Below are 24,611 nucleotides of genomic sequence, written 5' to 3' on the forward strand. Positions count from 1 at the left end.
TTTAATAATATCGAATTATGTAACAAATAACATTAAGGCTTATTGCGCCGGAAGCTGTCAAGCGGAAGGCGCCAATAAAATATTATAAGTATAAGGAAATATGAATGAACTATTTACTTGATTATGAAATTACTAATTATATTATAAGAATAATAAGTTCTATATATTTCCTAAGTTCGTAAATAATTTATTATGTGAGGCCGGAAGTGTTGCTCGATAACAGTAGGTTTACAAGGATGATCCTTTTTCATGGCGCTACTATTCCAAGCAGTATCTCTGCTACCTTATATTATATTAGGATTTGCAGGGTCACGCTTCAACCGATGTTCAGTGTTAGAGCAATTATCAGGGTCAGCTAAGTTGGTATCAAAAATGCTAAAAGTTTCCCAGGAAGAAGATTTGTGCTTTGCAATGCATAAGTCCTCGTGCTTCCATCTCCGGGCCGGGGCTCCCAAATGCCAGCTTCTTTAGTCCCAAATGCCATTCAGTTTTCGAATGAACTTCTCTCCTCGAGGTTTCTTGCGCATTATGACTTGTCTTTCTTGAAACGAGGTTATCTATGAGCGATGGTAACTACTCGCCTTGAGGTGCTCGATTTGCACGTCTGCCTTTTTTTATTTTTTTTTATTGCTTAGATGGGTGGACGAGCTCACAGCTCACCTGGTGTTAAGTGGTTACTGGAGCCCATAGACATCTACAACGTAAATGCGCCACCCACCTTGAGATAAGTTCTAAAGTCTCAGTATAGTTACAACGGCTGCTCCACCCTTCAAACCGAAACGCATTCCTGCTTCACGGCAAGAATAGGCAGGGTGGTTGTACCTACCCGCGCGACACCTACCCTACCTATTAAGGCAACAAAAATAAAGAAGCAAAGAAGACCTGGTTTTTAAATAAAATACTTGCGCAACAAGATAGCTATGGACAACTTGTAGGTGGAAATTACGAACTGTAATAATTACCATTTACTACAAGACCTAGAGATAAGTACTTGCCATGGTATATGAATGCTATTCTACTCTTCAGCGAAATGCATTATCATTTTTCACAAAAATATACGTAGGATGGTGATGCCAAGTACCAAAATAATGTTCCGATGCACTGCGGTAATCAGTTTAAGCACAGGCAACTTAATTGTCCACCTAAAGCAATAAAAATAATGTGAGCTTATAAAGAAATCATGTTTTTAGTTTTCGGATAAATGTTTTTTGGCAATAATCAAAATTAATTAATCACCTACCATTATTATCTTCATTCAGCATATAGGTACTTTACTGCAATGGAAAATGTGCAACGCAGACTGTGTCTTGAATTTAGTCGTATAGACTATGCATCCTTTAGCAATGCATTTGAGATTTGAGTTTTATGTCTCAAGCTACGGCACTACGTAACCGTATCCCGGTTGTCTATTGACTCCGTCAACGGCTTATTGTCGCGTTAGTTAACCATTGAGTCCGAACTAGTATTAGTAAAACATCATAGAGGGTATAATAAAATCAGAATTAAAATGAAAAACCAAATGCTTGTCAAAAATGTATTCCAAAAAACAACACATCACAAATACGTTGATGTATACAAATCCAAACAATATTCTAAATAAATAACGTTACCAATATTTGTCGACAAACAGTAGTAGTGCTTATTACGATACTAAGTAGATACATTTGATTATTTTCCTTAAACACACAGAGCTTTTTTTTAAATGAAGAGTTTTTCACTATTTAGTACCTCAGTAATTAAATAGTGTTGGAATTATGTTATTATAAAATAATTATACATTACAAAAAAATTATTACAAATATCTGAAAGAATTAAATGTGTTGAAATTTGTCATAAGCGAATTAATAATTATTTTTGTAAAGCCCATTAATGCACGGCAGTTATGAATTCTTAAGAAACATTCTAACAATAAACATTGGCTCATAAATTCAAATTTATTTTCCGTAATTATGATGGTTTATAACATGCTTAAATATTATATTTTAAACTGTGTACTAATTAAATAACTAATTAACAAAATCAATAATTTAAAAACTAATTTAAAACAAGAACAAGTAAAAGAAAAAATATTGTTTGCCACCACTCATTTTGGGAGAGGATGTCGAAGTCTTACCGTATACCACAATGGCGTGATTGGTTCGCGGTAAAAATAGGCAGGGTGGTGGTACCTACGAGTAAATGCTTAGTGATTGCTACTGCTTTAAAAATGCTCGTATAAATCTTAGATAGCGTAAGTTTTCCTTTTTCGATAAAGCCTTTAATCTCTTTTTACGATACGCACGGGAAGAAATTGGCTTGGGCAGTTAAAGTCAGCTAAAAGCCGAATAAGTGTTCTTTATGTGCATATTTATTTCACATATGTCATCTAAATATATATACATAGATTATGTTCGTATTATAATATTATCTTTATTGTTCTAACTTATTGCGCGGATTTCTTTAAACATTTTTCTCATTTTTTAGGAGCATAGATCCCTGAATTATATACTAATTGAACGTTGATTAATTTCCCAAAAGACTTCGTAATAAATTATAATTGAACAATAATTTACTTTTTGCACTTGAAAATAACAACGCTTAAATACGTTGTCTGATTATACTTCAATTTTATGATAAGTAGCCAATGGGTCACTTAAAAGAAATCTTGGGCTGCCGTTAGACGGCCTCGATGCCAGCGAAGAGAGCGACCCAACCGGTGCCGCCATTATTAACAGTCGAATACATTACGACTTTAACATAATTGTCTTGACTAGTGAAATCGGCTGGTGTTTCAGAACAATACGACGATAATATAGTACCTTTACTATCAACCAATTGGATATAATTTTCATCACAGTTAATCCCCATATCGAATGTTTCAAATCTTAGTACCAGCTGTGTACCCGGAGGTGTCTCGAGTTCCCATTCACATGTGGATCGGCGCCTATAGATTTCCGGATAAAGGGGACTTGTTATTTTGCCGATTTCATTACTCAGCTTACCGCCACAACCCCTACCTTTATCTGTTGCCACGTAATTTAGATCGAAAGTGATTCTGTCGTAAATTGCATGCGTCTCATCAGATTGATGATTGTGTAATAAAACATAATTGCCCGATGAAAACACGGAAGCGTCAGTGTAAATTGTATTTATAGTTAATATTTTTGGTGAGCTCGTGTTATTGCCGTCGTATATACTAAGAAAACTGTTTTCGTCCCAATAATTTGGTATAACATTAATAAAGTATAGTGATATTGTATGATTTTCCGGTGCGGTTATGAGTGTATAGCAATCATGAATGTTCTCATATTGGGCATCGTGATCTGTTTTTATCCTGCCCTGTATCCCGGTGTAGTTTCGGCTGCAGTAGCTTGCATATGAGAAATCTATTTTTACCCCTCTATGAATTAATGAATCGGACACCGGAGATGTTATTAAATTTATTGATACGCTTCCGGTGACGTAGATGTCATATGTTTTCTGATGACCGCACAATTCAAACTTTGTAGGAACGGTAAGGTCATACAAAGATGAACGTGAAAAGAAATCGGTCGTTTCAGTGTGTAGTATGAAATCTTTTCCAAGTGTAGCGTTACTGTTGCTATTATAGTACGTAATCAATAATTTGTCTCCGGTACAGCGTTTTGATTGAACATTAACAGGTTGTAAGTCGGTAGTGATAGACAAACGTACTGTTGTATAAGGGTTATCGCCGGCATCTAGGATGTACATACAATGTGTTCCACGTGGAATGGAACCTATATCATAACCAGGAGATTTTATCTCCGTCCTAGTTTCTTTAACAACGTAATGTGATTGACCACAAATAGTTGGTAGCACAGTCAGTTTGGCTTCAAAGCCCGAGCTGGCTATTTCTCCGTCGGTGATGAGTTTGATGCTCATTTGGTTTCCTGATGATATTACCGGACTTGGAATAACATGTCCACAATATGTTCCTATTATTAGACTGTTTGGATAAATTCCATCTTTAATTTCGACATAATCACAGTCGCACTTACTGTAGCCCAATGCAGTTTGATTGACGTCGCCGCACGGAGAAATGTGAAATGACAAAAATTCTATTTTTATATAAGTACCATCTAATGATTGTATGGCCCAATCACAATCCAAGTAGTTTTCATATACTACCCTGTTTTTTAATAAGGGAGATTTGACAGTTCGAGCCTTACCATCACTCAAATCTATCTTTCCACCACATCCAACAGTTTCTGATAAACCAAAATAAACTTCAGCTTTGAATCCTGTCAACTCCATACTACTGTCGGAAATGAACTGTACAAGCATTGTATTTCCTGTACTTTTCACGGTTGTAGTTTTGTTTATGAGTCCGCAAAACAAAGCTATGCGTTTATCTTCATCATCTGTAAGACCATTATACACAGAAATGTAGTCGTTTTGACAAGTATAGTGGTCCTCTAAATCGATGTATATAAATTTAATTATCACAATTTCATCTTTTGGGGCATTAATAATCCAAGTACAATTCATATTTTCGTGATATTTTTCAGTTCTGGTAGATTTGATCATAGTAGTGGAGTTTATATGGCCGCCACAATCGAAGGTTTTGAAGGCGATTTTGAAACCTTTTTGTGTTAAAAACTCATCGGATTTCAGTTCTAGATTAATTTTGTCGCCGATCATCATCGGAGGTTTCTGTTTTCCACAGTATACTTCTGAGAAATAGTCGTAAGTTTCAGCATAAGATACAGTTAAGTTGTCATAAGAGCAATCAGGGTAGCTACCTTCCAATTCAAATTCGACAAACTTTATTTCCGTTTTTTTATCTGGCGCTGAAATTTCATATGTGCAGTTTAAAAGATTTGGATATTCATCTGGATAGTTAGGACTGTACAAAAACTGTTCTTTTTCTGTGGCTATAAAATTGCCGCCACATATTGGATCCCAACGCGCTTTGAATCCATCGAGATTAATATCTGAATCTGTTCGAAAAACAACCTTCATTTTGTAGTTGGTCGAATTATATGACAGAGGGACATTACGACCACAAAGTTTTGCTATCTCCTGGTACTCATTATCTTTCCAATCATAAATAATAACAGCGTCTTTGGTGCAGTTTGGTGTTTCTTCAATTGTAAATCGGTCAATAAACTTTAAATTAACCCGATTTCCTACGTTAGCTTTGATCTCCCATACACATTCTAGATTAGCGTCATGATTTTTCGGATAGTTCGGGGACGCAAAAACTTTTTCGTAATCAAACAAAACACCACCGCATTGATTAGTAACGGTTTTAGCAATTAATCGTATATTTGTATTACTTTTTACTTTTGAATGGTACTGTACATAAACATTATTCAAATTCGATAAAATTGGTATCGTCAATGCATTACTTTTACAAAAATCACCAATCACTTGAGAGTTTTGGGAAAGATCTCGAGAAACTTTTATATATTCATCATCACACTCCAAGTTAAACGTACCTTCTAGATTTATCTGGATTCTGTTGTTAGCATTAATTGACAGTTGCCATGCACAATCTATCGTACTACCATAAGACCCAGGTACATCAATAATATTAGTTGGATTTTCAGTCACATGAACTATACCGCCGCATGGTTGTAATTCCCAGGATACCGTAAAATCTAATGATTTCATGTTTCCTTTGAATGCTTTCAAATCGAAAGAAGGTAGAGGTATTTTTAAGGATGTTATGGTATTACCACAAATTGATTTACTAAAGCTCACAGACTTGGATGCAATCATTAGCTTAGGATCGAAATATCTACAATGTGTTCTAGACACAGACGAAGTCATGTTGATTTTTATAAGGGTCGTCGAATATTTATAAGTTTCATTTAGAATTACTCCTGCGGAGTTGTAATGCCATTCACAAGCATAAGATCTGTTTATATCGGGAGAGGTTATGCTGCCTTTTAATCCTTGAAGTTCATCACCACATAAAGAAGGTTCATCAGAACTAAACTTAGCTTTAAACCGATACTGAGTTTTCGTAGATTTTAACCATATATAAAAAGATAATTGATTGCCGGATGATTCGAAAATTTGGCTTGCAGTGTTATTTTCTTCTCCTGAGAGTATGCTTATTAAAGACTGAAATTTGTTATCGTTATACATGCTTATTATTAATTTCTGCGTGTCAGCATCTATGATTTCTAGTCGTATTCGACGATTTTTTTGAACTTCGATTTTCCACTGACAATATTTTAAAGAAGTTTCCATGGGGTACCTAGGTGTCGTTAAAAAGCCTTCAGGTATCGTAATTGTGCCACCACACGTTGGTTGTGAAGTATTAAAAGTAAATTTGAAACCTCTATGCTCTGAAATTTGTATCCATTGACTAGGTTTCCCGATATGTAGTCTAATGACTATTTTGTTTGAGGTAGATTCTATTGGAGACAAATTGTGTTGAACAGCATCATTGCAGAATTTTTGTAATATAACAATTGTGTTATTAGCAACGATTGTTTCCTCGACTGTTATGTAAGTAGCACACGGAGCTTCGGATTCTGGTAGTTGTATGTCTTGAGGATTTAAATGTAAAATTCTCGTAGGCGTTCCTATTATTTCCCACTTGCATTCAGTGCCGTAAGGTAAAATTTGCAAGTGAGGATATCCTGGAGATAAAATCTCTCCTGACGATGCTATTATCGTGCCACCACAAACATCAATAGATATGTTGGCTTTGAATCCATTCCTTGGTTCTGCAAGCTGTGTAAAATATTGAACAAACACTGTATTGCTTTTTGTTTTCACAGTTGCAGGTTTATCTTGACAAAATCTGCCTAGGGAAGGAGCCAATGCTGAACTACCATCATATATTTCTACCGATTCCGTTTCGCAGTTATTTACGTTGTCCAAATCAAACCTTTCTATAAAATCAACTCTCAAAATTTCACCAGCAGGCCCAGTTATAGTCCAACCACACTCTGTATATGGTTGAGGAACTGCTGGGTAGTTCGGGGAATTTATGATTTCCCATGCTTGATCTTGATCCAATTTCGAAGTAAATCCGCACTCTATACTATGTTCTTCGTAATGAATAATAAAATTTTCAAATTTGGATGAAAGTCTGCTCCAAGAGTTCTTGGTCACGTAACTGACATATAACGTATTACTTGAAGTAACTAAATTTTCCTTGATTTCGTGTTCAAGCCCACAGTATTTTCCACTTCCTAACATAGGAGCATAAATTGAATCGCCGTTATGTAAAATCACCGAAGTTGAACAGTCATTACTTGTTATATTAAAATGTTCAAATAAAACTTTTATGACTCTACCCGGTCGTACTTTTACAGTCCAATCACACCTATAATTTGGATATTCAATGTTTATAATATCAGCTAAAACTGGTCCAAAGGTTCCAGAAAGGTCAGTTATTAGTCCACCGCATACTGAAGCCACTTTACCTAAAAATCCTTTTTTGTTTACGGTACGATCACTAACGAAAACAACTTTTAAATAATCTGTGGCGTTTATATCACCTTTCATTGAATCAGATAAGCACTGCCCCTCTTTAATTGGTTTCCAGTCATTGATTTTATCCGCTGAAAATATAGAAACGTAGTCGGCAAAACATTTGCTTGTTTCTTCTAAGTTAAAATCTATAAAAGAGATCTTAAGATGATTTCCTAAAGTACCTTTGAATTCCCATTTACAGTTTAGATCAATGTCATACGGATTTGGATAATTTGGCGATTTAATTATCTTAATCTCACCAGGTAACAATGTTTGCGTTTCGTTAGATCCGCAATTAATGATTTCATTTTCATCTTCATTGATCATTATTTTATCGGAACTTGTCCACGTTAAACTAAATAGTGATCCTGTGTTAGATCCGTCCAGGGAAAATTTAATGAAAATGGCATTTGAGGATGTTTCAAATGTGTCCGATTCAAGGGTTACTCCACAAAGTTCTGTTAAAAGGCGTCCCGAACTATCATATCCATCGTAAATACTTAGCTTGTTAAAACAAATATCACCATACGTTGGAATGTTCAAGGTGTCAAATTTTATTGAAATAGTTTTACGTGCGGTTGTGATTATTCGCCAAGTGAAATCACCAGAATCGTGGTAAAGATTTGGATACAGCGGTGACGTAATTCTTCCATGATCACCTGTGATTTCATTATTATGCAGTAATCCATAATGAATAAGGAAACCATTAGTTTTCACAGTACTTTGCATTTTACTGTGAAATTTGATGTACAATTTATTTCCAATTGTAACATTTGATGGAATATCATTGCCACAGTATACATCAAGTAATTGTCCGCTACCAGAATTTTCACGTAATTCTAAATAATCCTCATTACATGCTTCAGAAAATTCTAAATTAAAACTTTCGAATGTGATGTATATCTGATTACCAGGCGATGCTTTTATTATCCATTCACAATCAACGCCTGATGGGTAAGGGCGGGGATAGTTCGGTGATGCTAGTGCTCCCTCTTCGGAAGTGTACGTTCCTCCACATGCATTAGATAACGTCGAATAGTGTGCAGAAAATTCCCCTTCAATTTTATTACTGTACGTCCCCAGTTCCATGGTGATAGCGCTTCCATGACTTACTATTAGTGGAGGTATTTTTCGTCCGCAGTATTCTCCTATCTCCGGCGCATTAGTGTCATCCCCATCGTATAGACGAAGGTATGTCGAAGAGCAGGTTCTATTAATAAAATTACTAAAATCGGTTGGTAGTGCTATATGAGTTAATGATAACGATATTTTTTTATCTAAATCTGATGCTTTAATTGTCCAGCTGCAGCTATTCGAATACGGGTGTTTATCGCTTGAAATAGTTCCGTCGGTGATGGCGGTAATAGAGCTTCCGCAAACAGTATTAAAATTGCCTTTAAATCCTTTAGCTGTTCCTACGTTATCAGTAACAAATTTAACGTAAATCGTGTTTGAATCACTGACAAAAGATTTTGTATCGGACCGAGAACAGATATGATATTTGTATGTTTTTGTAAGCATATTAAACATATTATCGTATACTTCGATTCGGTCGTTACAATCATGGCCAGGAGCAACGTTTTCGGAGTATAAATCTACGTCTGTAAAATTCAATGCAATTCGATGATCCTTGGCTACTTCAATCTTCCATAAACAATCTAAATTGTTATCGTAATTCTTGGGGTAGTTTTTAGAATAAATAAATCCTGAAGTAGATTTTATTGAGCCACCGCACGTCGATGCTATAGAACGATATTTGGATTTAAAATAAACATCTTTGAGAGATGAGAGCTTGCTTAATCTTACAAACATAACGTTGGCTGTAGATTGCACGGACGTTGGTTTTCGACTGCATATTTTGGTTAATAGTGGCGATGTAGTATCTTCACCGTTATACACTTCTATAGCATCTTCTGTACAATCTTTAGTCTCCGATAAGTAAATGTCGCTAAAGTTTAAAATTAATGATTTCCCGATGGAAGTTCTTATAGTCCATTCACATTCCAATTCTTTACTCGACATGAAACGTTTTTCCAGTTCTAAAATTCCGTTTGATGCACGAACAACACCACCGCATCCAAATCTAACCCATTCGAGACGGAAGCCGGTTCGCGGAACGTATCCAGAAAAAAATTTAATTTGTAGCGAGTTCTCTTTAGTAGTTATCATTGAAGGTATTTTATTTCCACAGATTTTATCGGAGAAAGTTGAATCAGCTGAGTCCTTAATTTGTATGTAATCATGCTGACAAGTTTGGTATCTGTAGAACGTATTTAAACGTGAAAAAGGATAACCTCGGTAGGGTTTATATAGATTGAAATCCGTGAAAGTAACATTTATCCGATTTCCTTTCGATACGGTTATATTCCACAGACAATTAGAATTAGCTGGATAGAAACCGGGAAAATTTGGCGTTTCTATAACTCCGTAATTTCCAGTGATATTATTATGACAGGCGGCTTCATAATTCAATAAAAATCCTTTACCACTTAGGTAAAAGTCAGAACGAAACTTTAAATATGCACTATTGGAAGAAGTTGCGATGTTTACTAATTCAGGGGACATTGTACAAAATCGTCCTAACTTATTAGCGCTAGAATCAAGACCGTCGTATATTTCAATGTAATCGTCTTCACACTCGTGAGTCCGTTCGAGATCTAGCTCTACAAACGAAATATGAATTCTTGAACCTGGGCTAGCAACAATTTTATAAAAGCACTCTTGGAAGTCGTGGTAATTGTTAGGATAGTTTGGAGAAGCTATAGATCCTTTAGAACTAGTAACAGTGCCACCACATCCAATGACGGTTCCATCCCATTCTAATTTGAATCCTTTACCAGAAAGATAAAAATCAGAATGGAAACGAATATATAAAGCGTTCGCCATGGACAGAATTATTCTTTTCTCAAAGTTGCCGCATAATTGATCTATGATTGGTGAATTTTCTGTAACTCCATTCCTCAGTTCTAAATAATCTCCGAGAGTACACTTGTGAGCTATGGGTCTCTCTAAATCAAAGTGAGAAATGTTTAATCTAATCTGTTGGCCTACTGGAACTTCGATTATCCAAATACAATCGCGATTAGGTTCGTATGATTTAGGCCAACCAGGTGAATAAATGACTCCATGAGTGTTTATGTAATTACCTCCACAATGTGATTTTTCATCTAAAAATGTATAAGAGAGTGAGAAACCTGCAGATCTTACTGAACTATCCGATTCAAATTCAATTAACAACTTGTTAGTTGAAGTAGTTATAGCTGGCGGTGCGTTTGGACCACAGAATTTTCCAAGTTCCGTTTTTGTTTCGTTATCATCGATTTCGGTGAGCTTTAAGTAATCGCTTCTGCATTTACTCACATGTTCTATGCTGAAGCGATTCCATGTTAATTTTATGTGCATTGTTTGCGGTGCTATTAGTATCCAACTACAAACCTGGTTATTTTTGTAATTTCCTTTACTTTCTGAAGGATAATTAATCAATCCCGTTGTTGATGTGTAAACACCACCACATTCGGTATTAATTGTCGTAAAGTTTGCATAAAACCCTGTTCCGGAAATACTAAGATCTGAAGTAAATTTTAAGTACATGTAGTTGTGGGTCGATATTTGAACCGGTGGAATATGATCGGAACCACCACAATATTTTCCTAGAAGGCTCGAATTGATATTTGGTCCATCTCTTATTTCTAAATTATCATACTGACAGTTGTAATAATGATTGTCTTCGATATCGAAATCCTGAAAACTTAGTTGAATGACTTTACCAGGCGATGTACTTATAACATACTCACATAGTCTATTACTAGGGTAACTAAATGGATAGCCAGGAGATTTAATAATACCACTATCCCCTGTTATTGTAAAGTGACAGATGGCTTCGTAAGTTATTCTAAAACCACTGGCTCCTAAACTTCTGTCACTTTTGAATTTAAAGAAGAGAGAATTAGTGGACGAGGTGAATGTTTTTGGAAACAAAGTTCCACAAAACCTTCCTACAAGGCGCGAATCTGAAGTAGAGCCATCGTAGATTTTAAGGTAGTCAAATTTGCATCTCAGTGAATTTTCTAAATGAAAGTTTTTAAATTCAATTCGTATTTTGGTGTCAGGACTTGTTTGTATTTTGTATTCACATAGTAAATTATTTAGATAACTTCCATCAAGAGAGGGAGACACAATTTCACCCTTATCACGAGTGTGATAGCCACCACATCCAGGTATACCCTCAACGGGCATATATGCTATTTGGAATCCATACCCATTATTGTATGAGTCAGAATGAAAATGTATTAAAATATCTGAACTAGCGGAAATTATTGGTTCAGGCTGAGTAGTATTGCAGTATTTTTTAATTAGAGGATCACTAGAATGCTCTCCGTCGTATATTGCTAAATAATCAAAGCTACAATTTGCGTGGTTTTCTATATCGAGAGTAAAAAACATTAATTGTATTCTTTTACCTAACGTAGTCGATAAGTGCCAGTAGCAGTCGCGGTTAGGGGGATATTTTCCTGGTGAACCAGGAGAACTTATTTGTCCATGTTTCGTAACATCTACATCGCCTCCACAAATCGGTTTCACACTAATCCAATGAAGTGTAAATCCATTTTTGGCTACAGTAGCGTCAGACGAAAACCATAAATATAAATTGTTATGGCTTGATATTATATTACCGCCCTTAGGGAATTCGTTACCACAAAATCTACCTAAAAGTTGACTGGCAGAGCTTCGTCCGTCGTGTATTTGCAGAAAGTCATACAAACAATCAGGATGAGATTCTAAATAAAATTTGGTAAATGTTACGTTAATTACTTTATCCGGATTTGTATGAATTACCCATGCACATCGTGCGTTATTGTTGTATGTTGTGTTTGCAACAGGATATGAAATAGTACCTTCGTTATTATCAAGTACCCCGCCGCATCGTTTGGACACTAGTTGACAAATTGGTCCGGAATACTGTGCTGTGCATTCACACCTAAAGCCTCTGGGATTTTGGTCGTCTAGTCTACATACCCCTCCGTTGAGACATGGATTGTTTGCGCATAAGTTACTTGGCACTTCACAATGAGCTCCACTGAAACCTTTACGACAAACGCAAGTGTATCCTGTACGTAACGTGTGGCATCGCCCATTGAGTCCACAGGGTCTACTTGCGCAGCTTTGATTTCCTCCATTCGAGATAAAACAGCCATTGAGACCGTAACCATCACCTTCCATTCCTTCGGGGCATATGCACTGCGCGCCCGCACCGCCCATTCTTCCATTGTCGATGCACTGTGCAGAAGGATGGCAGCCTCCGTGGTCGAGGTTGCAAGATCCTTTCCAAGAACATGAAACACCGTCGCCTTGGAAGCCAAGCGGACAAGGGCCGCATATTCGCGATCCGATTGTGTTGTGGCATGCTGCGACTGGACTGCAGCCTCCGTTTGGTATAGTACTACATTCGTCGATATCAGAACAACTGTAACCATCTCCCTGATAGCCAGGTGGACATTGTCCACAGCGAAATGAGCCTGGTAAGTTAATACATTCTACTTTTGGATTCACTGAACATCTGGGACCCTGACTTGCTTCACATTCATTTACATCCGTGAGACAAGAAAAATCGGTTCCATTTGTAGTCCAGCCTTGGTCACAAATACATTTAACGCCTTGACCTGTTGTAACTGGAACACACGTACCGTGACCACACATTTCGAAGTCTCCTCCAGAACAATCTTTAGCTTTTCTAGTGCAATGTAAGCCATACCAGCCAGATTTACAAAGACATTCATATGAACCTGGTCTGTTAATACAAGTTGCGCCATTCTGACAACCAAGGTCTGTACCAGCAAAGTTATGACATTCGTTGACGTCAATATCACAATTTTGTCCTTCCCAGTTTGATGGGCAAAGGCAGTGATAACCATCTAATATGCTCAAACATATTCCTCCATGCATGCAAGGTTGTAAGCGACATTGATCCACGCGTAACAGTGCTAATTCTCGTTGCAGATTGATTAATTTTCTGTTCATGCTATTGACTTTTTTCCAAATTCTTGAAATATTAGACAGCGTACCATCAAAGTTTATGGGACTCTCTTTCTCTAAATTTTCAATTCTTGCTAAAATACCTTGTGGTCCACTTAGGTACTGATTTAAATCGTCATCTATGTTAGGGACGTACTGTCCAATTTGCGGTTTATCGCTATTGATTTTCAGAACGTTCACATCGCCTATAAAAATGCCTGATTTGGGTCCGTTTGGTTTTAAATATATGTTTTTATCAAAAGCTGGCTTAAGTTCTAAGTGGCCATCGAAGGTTTTAATTTTTGGACGGTCTTGGTAAATATCGCCATTTAATAGCTTTACGGACCAAACTACCAAAATAACGCATTGTAAAATTAGCGTGGACATGGTCCAGCTCTCGCGACCGATTAACGACTGCTATCCAAATATTATTGTTTTCACAAAACCGTTGCTTTGAGGGGCGGATCATTACGCCCCTCAGGGTTATGTGATACCATAGCCATATGTTAGCTGATAAATCGGATCTGATTCTAGAAGTTTTTAAATAGTAAATATAATTTTTTACACAACGTACAACTTACCAGCTCTATTAATATATTAGTACACAAATACATTTGTAATTGATCTAAAAATTGCTGTTAAAATTCTGGTATATAGTCTCGTTAGTTATTTTAAAAAAGATCATATACGAAAATAAGTGAGTTTTTTAAGTACTATTTTAAATTTTAATCGTTATTTAATATTATCGATGTCACGAGATTGTTTGAAATTGGTACGAACCGTTTTAATAAATTTAATGAAAACCAAACAAGTCAATCAAACAAAATAAAGTTTATATAATGAAAACAATTTTTGATAATGGAAGATACTTAAATAATTGGTATTTCGTGAAAAAAAGTCACTTGTATTGTTACGAGTAGTTAAGTTTTCTTTCTAACTTTGAAGTCGTTGTTACATAAAAAATAAGATTGTTGGTGTACCTCGTATCGAGCGATGTGATAATGCCGGAGTTCTAATATCAATTCAAAAGCCAACCAGTTTATTTTATTTTGTTAAAGACATTCCACGTTATGGGCATAATATCGCGTAACAAAAACACAACTGGCAAAAAAATATAAATTGCGTAATAACTGCTAGTACTGCGTCTTATAAGCCTAAGTAGGTATCACTATTCTGCAGTCCATTGTGTTTGTCGCAGGATTTTCTCAGTGGGTCGCGATTACGATCCGGCGGTAGATTCAGCGAAGCATTAGCTAGGTCTCCCGGGTTGAACCTCGTGAGCTCGCCTACACGTTTGATGAAGCTAGTATAATAATAAATAGATGATGACGGAGCTTTGCTCGGTTTTTTTTTGATAACGCCATCTTGTTGTGTCTTTAAAGCGGTTAGTTGCCCTCAATTAAGAAAAATAGTATTATTATTCGCCAATAGATGTCGGGAATAGTTGATTATTGAAAACACGAATAAAACAACATTTTCTGAAAATAAATCGTAGCTAGATCGATTTATCGCCCCCGAAATCCCCTGTTTACTAAATTTTATGAAAATCGTTGGAGCCGTTTCCGAGATTCAGATTATATATATTAATATATATACAAGAATTGCTTGTTTAAAGGTAGAAGATAATAATAAGATATTGCGGGACATCTGTTACACATTATACTGATGTTAAGGCGTCTATACACTCCGATAGCCAATCAATGGCAATGATAGGTGAGTGTGTCCATTTAGAATATAAAATTTATTTTTGACTCAAAGGTTGGTCTTCCATTTGCAATTTATAATTTTTATTTTTAAACTTGAAATTTCTAAAGCGTCTTTTCTGCTTCGATACAAAGGGGAATCGTTCTGTTTGCGAATCACGATTCAGTACGATTTCCTTGCCACCTTGCAAGTAACAATCTCAATTATTCGAAAACCTCTAATTTAATGTTGCCGACTTTTAATTTATTCGCTGAAGGGAAGTCTGATTGCAAATTGTTTTCCGTTTCGGAATTCAGCGTTCGTGTTCTGAATCATACTTTTCACTGTAGGATTGTTCATTCAAAACAATTTGGCGTAATTGTGTTGTATTTTAGGTACATACATTTAAAAAACTTTGTTTTATTATTGCTAAATTTCACTAGCAGCTGTTTTCCAAATAATATTTTATTATAATTTTATTATGTTAGAGTATGCAGTAAGTTGTGCTAATTTTTATCGCAAAGCAAGCCTTTATATTAGATCGGACTTAGTTTTTGTAGATTTCAATAATAGATCCAATAACGCATGGTAGGAAAAATTACAGTGTACCTACAGATAAAGTAAGATTAAAAAAAAACCACTAAAAGTCGTATTCGCAAAAAGTGGTTCCGATTAGTTAGATCAAATTTGGCTAAACGAACTTCATTTTCACATAGTTTTTTTCTTGTTTTTATACTATAGACGGGTGAACGAGTTCACGGTTCATCTTTTGCTATGTGGATGCCGGAGTCTATAGACATCACAACGTCCTTAAAACCAGAACGCATTACTATTTTGCGATAGACATAAGCAGGATTTTTATGCTTAGATGGTTGGTATTAGTAATGCCGCCACCCATCTTCAGACAAGAGCTCCAATTCTCACTTTTACACTATAACAGATGCCCTACATTGAAACTGAAATGCGTTACTGCTTCAAGGCAGAAATAGGCATGGTGGTGGTATCTGCTTGTCCGTGCCTCAACAACACTTATTACGTAAATTACATTTATTGCGGGTTTCATTTTATTACATGATGTTATTGCTTCGTTATTGAATTGATTCGTGAGTGTGTGTTAAGTACGTATTTCATTAGAATAAATTAGCACCAGCCTGCGGGATTTGAACACCAGCACCGGCAAAAGTCAAATACTTCATGTTTTTGCTTGACATCTTTGTGCGGGGAATAAAAATTAAGGGACGTAAGTTTACCCTATCGGTTTGTGCTCTTCATGCATGCCGTGCTTAATACGTTGGCTGCTATGTAGGTCACCGGTACCCTACGAGGCGCACTGAAATTATTATGACGATTTCTCTCTTTGATCTTACTAAGGCGCCGGAATATCTAGTAGACTCTGGGAAAGACAAATCCGAAGATACTAAAAATGAATCTATTTATATGAGACCTAAAAGACTAACATACATTAACAAACAAAAGAAGGCAAAGTTAGGTACTTCAGGCGGTTAGTAACAGAAATCAACATAATTAATTCAAGGCGCTACGTTGGTCACCGGTGACCTGCGTGTGCAGTAACGTGTTAATAGTGAAGCCAATGCCATTGCAATTCAAATGGTCCAATTGGTCCAGCCATTAACAAATGCTGTGACGGGTTTTTGTATTATTGTAGACTGGAATTGGTAGACTAGAATTCTGCTACCACTTTACTGAATGGTTGCCGTCGCTTATCGATGTTACCAATGCTAGAGTCGTAAATAAGCCGCTGTCCACCCCAGAGAAGTCTCTTCTAATGTTCTTTAACGAGGATCATAATGCCGTGCACGTCTGGTAGCATAAGGCTATTATTGATCATGATCCTTATCGTATAAGAAGGCCTCTTCAGAATGAATACTGAATCCTGCATATTACGGATGGTCAGCAGAAAGGTCACTATGAATAGATGACTCGCAATATAAAAGGCTGGTCGCAGAGATTGAAAAAGGTTGTCCCATAAATTTTCTTTGCGAGTACACGTTCGGTAAGTGGAGTTTATTTTCCAAGATTTCAACGAAGTTCCGATCTTAGTACGTAAGAGATAATGATGTGGCTCGCTGTGTTTTATCGACTGCTTTTTAAAGATAAATTCTCTTCTTTTTTTTTCTCCTACCTATGCTGATAGCCTTGAGAGGCTATTTCAGCGTACCCTAGCTTGTGTAGGTGAGCTCACGGGGCTCAAACCGGAGAATTGCTAACACCGCCCTAGCAAGAGCAGTGCTTCGCAGAATCTACCACCGGATCGGAAGCGCGACCCACTGAGAAGATCCGGCGAGAAACTCAGTGGGCTGTGTCTGTGGGTTAATTCGCTCGTCGAGCCCTTCGTCGCAAGCGACGGGTTCGACGAGGACGGTGACCGGTGCTTGTGTTGCCTAAAAGCACCATTAATGGATCAGGGGGATCCGTGATGACGTGCTTTGGGCGACGTCGACGGTTTACCAATCGGTCAACAGGATCGGGTATGTAGTTTCCGGCGGCCACGACAAGAGGGTTCTCATGTCGTAAATTCTCGGGAAAGTTGTACCATGTAGGAGAATTTGTGTTTTTCGATCAGCTTGATTGGTGGTAGGACCTCTTGTGAGTCCGCACGGGTAGGTACCAACGCGCCGTCTATTTCTCCCGTGAATCATTAAGGGGGTCCCGGTTTGAAGCGTGGGGCAGCCGTTGTAACTATACTGAGACCTTAGAACTTATATCTCAAGGTGGGTGGCGCATTTACGTTGTAGATGTCTGTGGGCTCCAGTAACCACTTAACACCAGATAGGCTGTGAGCTCGTGAAACCATCTAAGCAATAAAAAAAAGCTGTGTGGGATTGATGAGACTAGGTCACATCGTTATTTTTAAAATACGGCAAACTCTTCAAGTCATATCGCAAAAAAGGGAAAGGGTGCGTTTCGGAGGTCATAACTTAGCTCGAATACATACTTGAGGAAGTTTGAACTTTTGAATCCGATCCACTAACACAGCGATAGTTGGTTTTCCCTACAAGTTACATGATCATCTTACGAAATAAAAGTGTATGTAAACTGCATCAGTACTCGTATTGGCTTTTGAAAAGCAATACAGAATAACTAGACCAGAGAATCATAGGATGAGTACGGTTATTCATAAGATAATACGGCAGTCCAAGAACCTCTAACTTATTTAACTGTATTACCCTAACTCCTTGTTCCTACTAACGAAGGTATTTCCTCGTATCCAGCTTTTGCTAACTACCTATATTCTAGAACGTACTGTACACTGGCGCGGAAGTATATTATCATTATAGCACGTTTAATCACAACTAGTGAACGATGAAGTAGTCGTTCAAAATACAATTTTTCTTCTTCTTCTTCTTCTCAGTCGTGTCACTCTTGACAGAGTGGTCGTGATCGTCATGTAGTGTTGGAAGGGGCAGACTTGATGCGTCTCACGATGTCGCGCCATCTCTCCCTGCTCGAGGCCATTCTACTGCACTCATTTAGGGGACCTCCCACTGCAGCTTTAATTTGGTCGGTCCACCGCATTGGTGGCCTCAATTAATTATTAAAACATTATGTTCACAGCTCGAGGTGGGTGGCAGGGTTTACTTTGAGGTTTCTTTTGGCTCCTAGAATCACTGAACACCAGTTGAATCCTAACCTCGCCTTCCTAAGCTGTCGCAAATTTGTTTTATTAGAAATTTTATTATATGGAGGAGAATAACCTCACCCAGAAGGATTCCGAACACCGGGCAAAGTGGAGTTTAAGTAGGAAAGTGGATCCTGTCACTAGACCGGGAAAACGCAAGGAAGAAAAAACTTCAGAGGTGTCAAGGGACACCCGGATGGAACGAAGTTCCTTTCGATTAATTAGTGAAGGAATTGTAATTTTTTTTTAAAGTTATAATAATAAATTACGGTATTATGAAGAAGAAAAAAACAATACTATGAACTAAATTACTATTGTTGAAACGCTATCTCGAGAAACTGTACTCATTACGCGGACCAATCGGATACGAGCAATGTCACGCGATAAGCGCCTACACGTTGATAGGTCAGAATGACGGATCTAAAAAGTGTCGTGACAACTTTTCGTAAGAATTTTTTCCGTCTAACCCCCTTTCACAACGCGCGATAAGGAACTTCGTTCCAAAAAGAAGAAGAAGAAGAAGTCTATCAAAACTATCGATATATAACCCTACTATCGATATTTTTCGAACAAGATTTCCCAGAACTAACTCCTCCGAGTCTCCGAGATAGGTTCGAAAAGTTACTACAGCTTCCAATAAAATATGTAGCGACACGGTATTGAAAAGTTTGACCGCCCTCTTCTTTATCTTTGTTCTCACAACAGGGATAATGTTCATTAACAGAACTATTCCCGTTTTTTTTTTAAATAATAATTTAATTAGGCCTTTTGCATTTTTAAATAAAGTGTGGTGAGACTTTTCATTTATAAAAATAAAAGTGATTGAAATATAGGAATATGACGCAGTGGGCAGAGATGCTGATGATCTATTCATAATTTTTTTTTTATTCCATAGATGAGTGGACGAGCTCACAGCCCACCTTGTGTTAAGTGGTTACCGGAGCCCATAAACATCTACAACGTAAATGCTGCCACCCACCTTGAGATATGAGTTCTAAGGTCTCAGTATAGTTACAACGGCTCCCCACCCTTCAAGCTGAAACGCATTACTGCCTCACGGCAGAAATAGACAGAGTGGTGGTACCTACCCGTGCGGCATCACAAGAGTTCCTACTACCAGTAAAAAAACATCATACTGTGTTGTTGTTATATTGCGGTTTACGCAGAAACATGATTTATTTTTTATTGCCATTGTAGGGGGGCACCCTATATCTATAGCACTATACCTAGTCAGGTCATAAATTCTGTCACATGTTTAATGTAAAATAATTGAAACAAGTTTATTCATTATGTAACCATTCATATACCAAAATGAACTTAACAAAACATAGATTCTTATGACACTAAAGTTTATTCAAAATGATCTCCGTGATTTTGAATACAGGCCTTCAATCTGCGCGGCCAGTCGTCTATCGCAGCACGAACGAGGTCCATGTCAATATCGACGGCTGCCTTAATCAAGGATGTCTTGAGTGACTACAAATTGGGATGAGGCTTTGAGCACGCCTTTTCCTCCAAGTGTTGCCATATCTTGTAATCTAACGGATTCAAATCTGGACTGGAGGAGGGCCAGTCTTCGTGCCGGATGAAGTCGATTTCACGCGCCGCCAGCCAGTCTTGTGTGCTCTTCGCTCTATGAGCTGGCGCCGAATCTTGTTGGAATACCCAGTGCCTGTTATTGAACATGGTATGAGAAACAGGTTCCACAAGGTTCGTCAGGACTATATTTTGATACACAACTGCATTCGTTTTTACACCTTTCTCACAAAAATGTACCTCTGTTAAGCCCCAATAAGAAACTCCCAACCATACCATGAGCGAGGATGGAAAATGACCTCGTTGGACACGCGGAATACGGTTGCTCGCTTCTTCACTACTGTGTGCGTACACCTTATCATTTTGTTTGTTGTAGCTCTCTTACGGTAAAAATGTTTTCATCCGAAAAAAGAATTTCCCGATTTTTTTTCCCGCGTACCGCTTCAACAAAGCGCGGCATCTCTTCAGTCTCAGGTCCATTAGACGAGCATTCAAACGATGTCCTGTTTTTCTTCGATATTAAACACCCTTTTCACCGTGGTTCTGCTTAACCTTATCTGAAGGGTCAACAGTTTCTGTTTACGTTTAGGATTTCTTTGAATTCGCGCCTTCACAGCTTTTATGACTGCTGGAGTCCTAACAGACCGAGGGCGACCACTTCTTGACCTGTCATCTACACTGGAGTCTTCATTGTATCGTTTGATGGTACGATAAACGAATCTTGTGGTTATATTCAAATTTTTCAGTATGTTAAAAATTTGAATTGGCGCGTAACCGATAACCGTAACGATGCAACGCAATAACTGCAACACGGTCTTCTTTAAGCGTCCACTCCATATTTAAAAATGAGTAAAATTCTAAAAGTATACATTTTTATTTTCATGAACAATTCGAAATTCGAATTCAATAAACTTTTTTGTGGCCAGCATTCTAAAAGAAAAGTTTTTACTGTGTGACAATACTTATGACCTGACTAGTTATATAAAATTTATATAAAGTCTATATACTCGTACCTATATAGTCTTCGTTATAATGGTTCATGAAACTAACCGAATTGCATTTTCATTAAAAACATAACTAAATTCTAAAAAGTAATATTTTGATAACAGTTGTTATCTTATAGTCTAAATATAATGTGTCATAATTAAGCATCGGGATATTGATCGATCCAAAAAAGGGGCGTTACAGCTGAGATATGTACTTTGTACACATTAAATAATTACGTTATAAGTGATATTAAAAACAAGCATTACGCTTTAAATACTTACGTTATCTATATCTAATATATAAAATTCTCGTGTCACAATGTTCGATCCCATACTCCTCCGAAACCGCTTGACCGATTCTCATGAAATTTTTTATGCATATTCAGTAAGCCTGAGAATCGGCTGCTATCTATTTTTCATACCCCAAGTGATTAGGGTTGTCCACCCCTAACATTTTTTTTTTATTTGGACATATTTTTTTTGTTATAATGAGGTATTATGTGGTTGAATGAGGTTTTGTTATTTTTATTATATATTCCCTCGTCGTTCACAGCACTACATACCTCTTTCACTCATTTACCACATCCTTACACACTTACAATAACTTAGTTTTTTTTTCTACACTAGAAATTCCCTAAATCTTTATATGGCAAAACAATGTTTGCCGGGTCAGCTAGTATGTATATAAAAATGAATTGCTGTTCGTTAGTCTCGCAAAAGCTCGAGAACGGCTGGACCGATTTGGCTAATTTTGGTCTTGAATTATTTGCGGAAGTCCAGAGAAGGTTTAAAAGGTAGATAAATATGAAAATACTCGGAATTAAAATAAATAAGAATAACAATTTTATTTTTCCTTTGACGTGTCCCCCGTCGGACGGTTTCCTTTTGTTTGTTTCATGTTTATTTTATACAAAAGTTTAGGTTTTTTATTTATCGATTGAGGCACTACGAAGTCTGCCGGGTCAGCTAGTAAATGATAAAAACAAGCATTTTTAAAGAACTTAACCATCTAGTAAATTCTGGTAGGTTCGAGAAGCTTCTCAATTTGTCTCACGTGCTATACAATTTTTATGATTTTTTTAAGGTCATTTATTGAGACGTTTCACAAACTTTATCCACGCAAAACGGAAATTGCTTTAGAGTCCGAAGAAAACAAAAAAACAACCTGCACGTTTATTTTATCTATTTCGATACTATTAGTTTCATTGCGCGTTAGTTTTAGCTGTTGTTTCATAATCTACTTTTCAGCCAATATGTATGCTAGCTATGCTTTATTCTTGTAAAATCAATACCGTGGATACGCGATAAGCGGCTAATAGTCGACGAGAGAGAAGTGGTTACCGGAGCCCATAATGTTGCTACATAAATGCCGCCATGTATATAAAACAAATGATATTAACATTTTGAAGTCGTCGTGGCTTAAAAAATGAGATAAGACGTCCGGTGCATTCGTATCTTGCGATGCACCGGTTTTCGAATCCCGCAGGTGGGTACCAATTTTTCTAATGAAATACTTAACAAATGTTCACGTTTTATTTTCACGGTGAAGGAATAACATCGTGTAATAAAAATCAAACCCGTAAAATTATAATTTAAGTAATTACTGGTGGTAGAACCTCTTGTGAGTCCGCACGGGTAGGTATCACCTACTCTACCTATTTTCTGCCGTGAAGCAGTAATACGTCATTCCGATAGAGGCACCCGTCACGTGCGGACGTGCTCATCGACCACTCGATCGCCCGGTCTTTGTTCGCCCGGCTTTTGTTAGCCCGGCCATTGTTCGCGCGGCCTGTGTTCGTGGTACATCTGCCGACTAAGTGCTCTTCCTGGAAGTTTTTATTTGTTTTGTTTCCTTTTGTTGTTTCTGTGTTCGTGGTACATCTGCCGACAAACTGTTTTCCTGGAAGTGTTTAATTGTTCTGTTTCTTTTTGTTATTTCCGTTTTGTTGTGTTTTTCTTTGTCCTGTAGTAATCGTGCCGCATCGCCACCTGTGTTCAATAGAACCGCTCAGGTCCGAGAAGTTGGGGCCTCGCCGCAAGGCGAGTGTTTTCAAGACCCGGGGCCGCCCCACCTGGGCACTCAGCGATCATGGACGCTGTATTCGCGGAATTCCTCCGACTTCGCCACCCACAGCTCGCCTCAGAGTTTCTGGCCTTCAAGGCCGATCACACCGCGAGCCCTCTCGTGGACTCCGCCGAGCTCGCTGCTCCTGCGTCGCCTGTACCTGCGTGCAAAGCTTCTGCATCGAGCACCGCAGCCTCCGTCGTGCCTGCCGTTCCCGCGTCGCCTATACTGGCGAGTAAAACTGCTGCGTCGTCCGCCGTGGCCACCGTTCCAGCAGCGCGATCATCCGCAGCCTCCGTCGTGCCCTCCAAAACACCTGCTCGTAGGTCACCTGCGCCCGCCTCCTCGTCCTCCGACTCTGACTCGGAGATGGAGGTCGACCTCGCTCCCGCCTCATCGACGGATGGATTCACCCTGGTACAAAAGGGTAAGAAGCGTGCCGCGGAGTCTCGAGCTCCCGCGGCCGCTAAAATTAGTAAAGCCGCGAACGCGTCGCGCCCCCGCCCTCAGACTCCCGTTGCGCCTCCAGCCCGTGCCACTCCGTCGCCGCGTCCGGTGGCACAAAATAAAACCCAGACCCCTCCCCCGGTTATCCTTCAAGAGAAGGCAGCTTGGGATCAAGTTTCTCTGGCCCTTAAGGCCAAAAATATCAACTTCACGAATGCCCGTAACCTCGCGAACGGCATTCAAATTAAGGTTCGAACACCCGACGACCATAGGGCCCTCTCTTCTTACCTCCGTAAGGAACGTATAAGTTTCCACACGTATACGCTCCAGGAGGAGCGCGAACTCCGTGCCGTCATACGTGGCATCCCTAAAGAGTTGGATGCCGAGCTAGTCAAGGCCGACCTTCTCGAACAAGGCCTACCGGTTAACTCCGTACACCGCATGCATACAGGTCGCGGAAGGGAGCCATATAACATGGTTCTCGTCGCCCTCCAGCCTACCCCCGAGGGTAAGCAAATATTCAACATCCGAACGGTCTGTAGCCTTTCCGGAATCGCCGTCGAAACCCCACACAAGAAAGGCACACCTAGCCAGTGCCATAACTGCCAATTATACGGGCATTCTTCCCGTAACTGTCACGCGCGCCCCCGGTGCGTCAAGTGTTTAGGAGATCACGCCACGGCCCTCTGCACTCGCGATCAAAAAACCGCGACGGAACCGCCTAGCTGCGTCCTGTGTCGTACACAGGGTCACCCCGCAAATTACCGCGGATGCCCCCGAGCCCCGAAAATAAATCGCCGCGTCG

General features: G+C 38.4%; 1 protein-coding gene across 1 annotated transcript; it reads right to left on the bottom strand.

The window, feature by feature from the left end:
• Positions 1-1,520: 1,520 nt before the first annotated feature.
• On the bottom strand, positions 1,521-13,858 carry LOC101745891 (cubilin homolog). Its single transcript, XM_038014991.2, has one exon. The coding sequence runs from the start codon at positions 13,834-13,836 to the stop codon at positions 2,656-2,658; it is 11,181 nt and encodes a 3,726-aa protein (XP_037870919.1). The 5' UTR covers positions 13,837-13,858; the 3' UTR covers positions 1,521-2,655.
• Between the last annotated feature and the right edge of the window lie 10,753 nt (positions 13,859-24,611).

The sequence above is a fragment of the Bombyx mori genome, chromosome 13 (genome assembly GCF_030269925.1).
Source record: "Bombyx mori chromosome 13, ASM3026992v2".
NCBI lineage: Eukaryota > Metazoa > Arthropoda > Insecta > Lepidoptera > Bombycidae > Bombyx > Bombyx mori.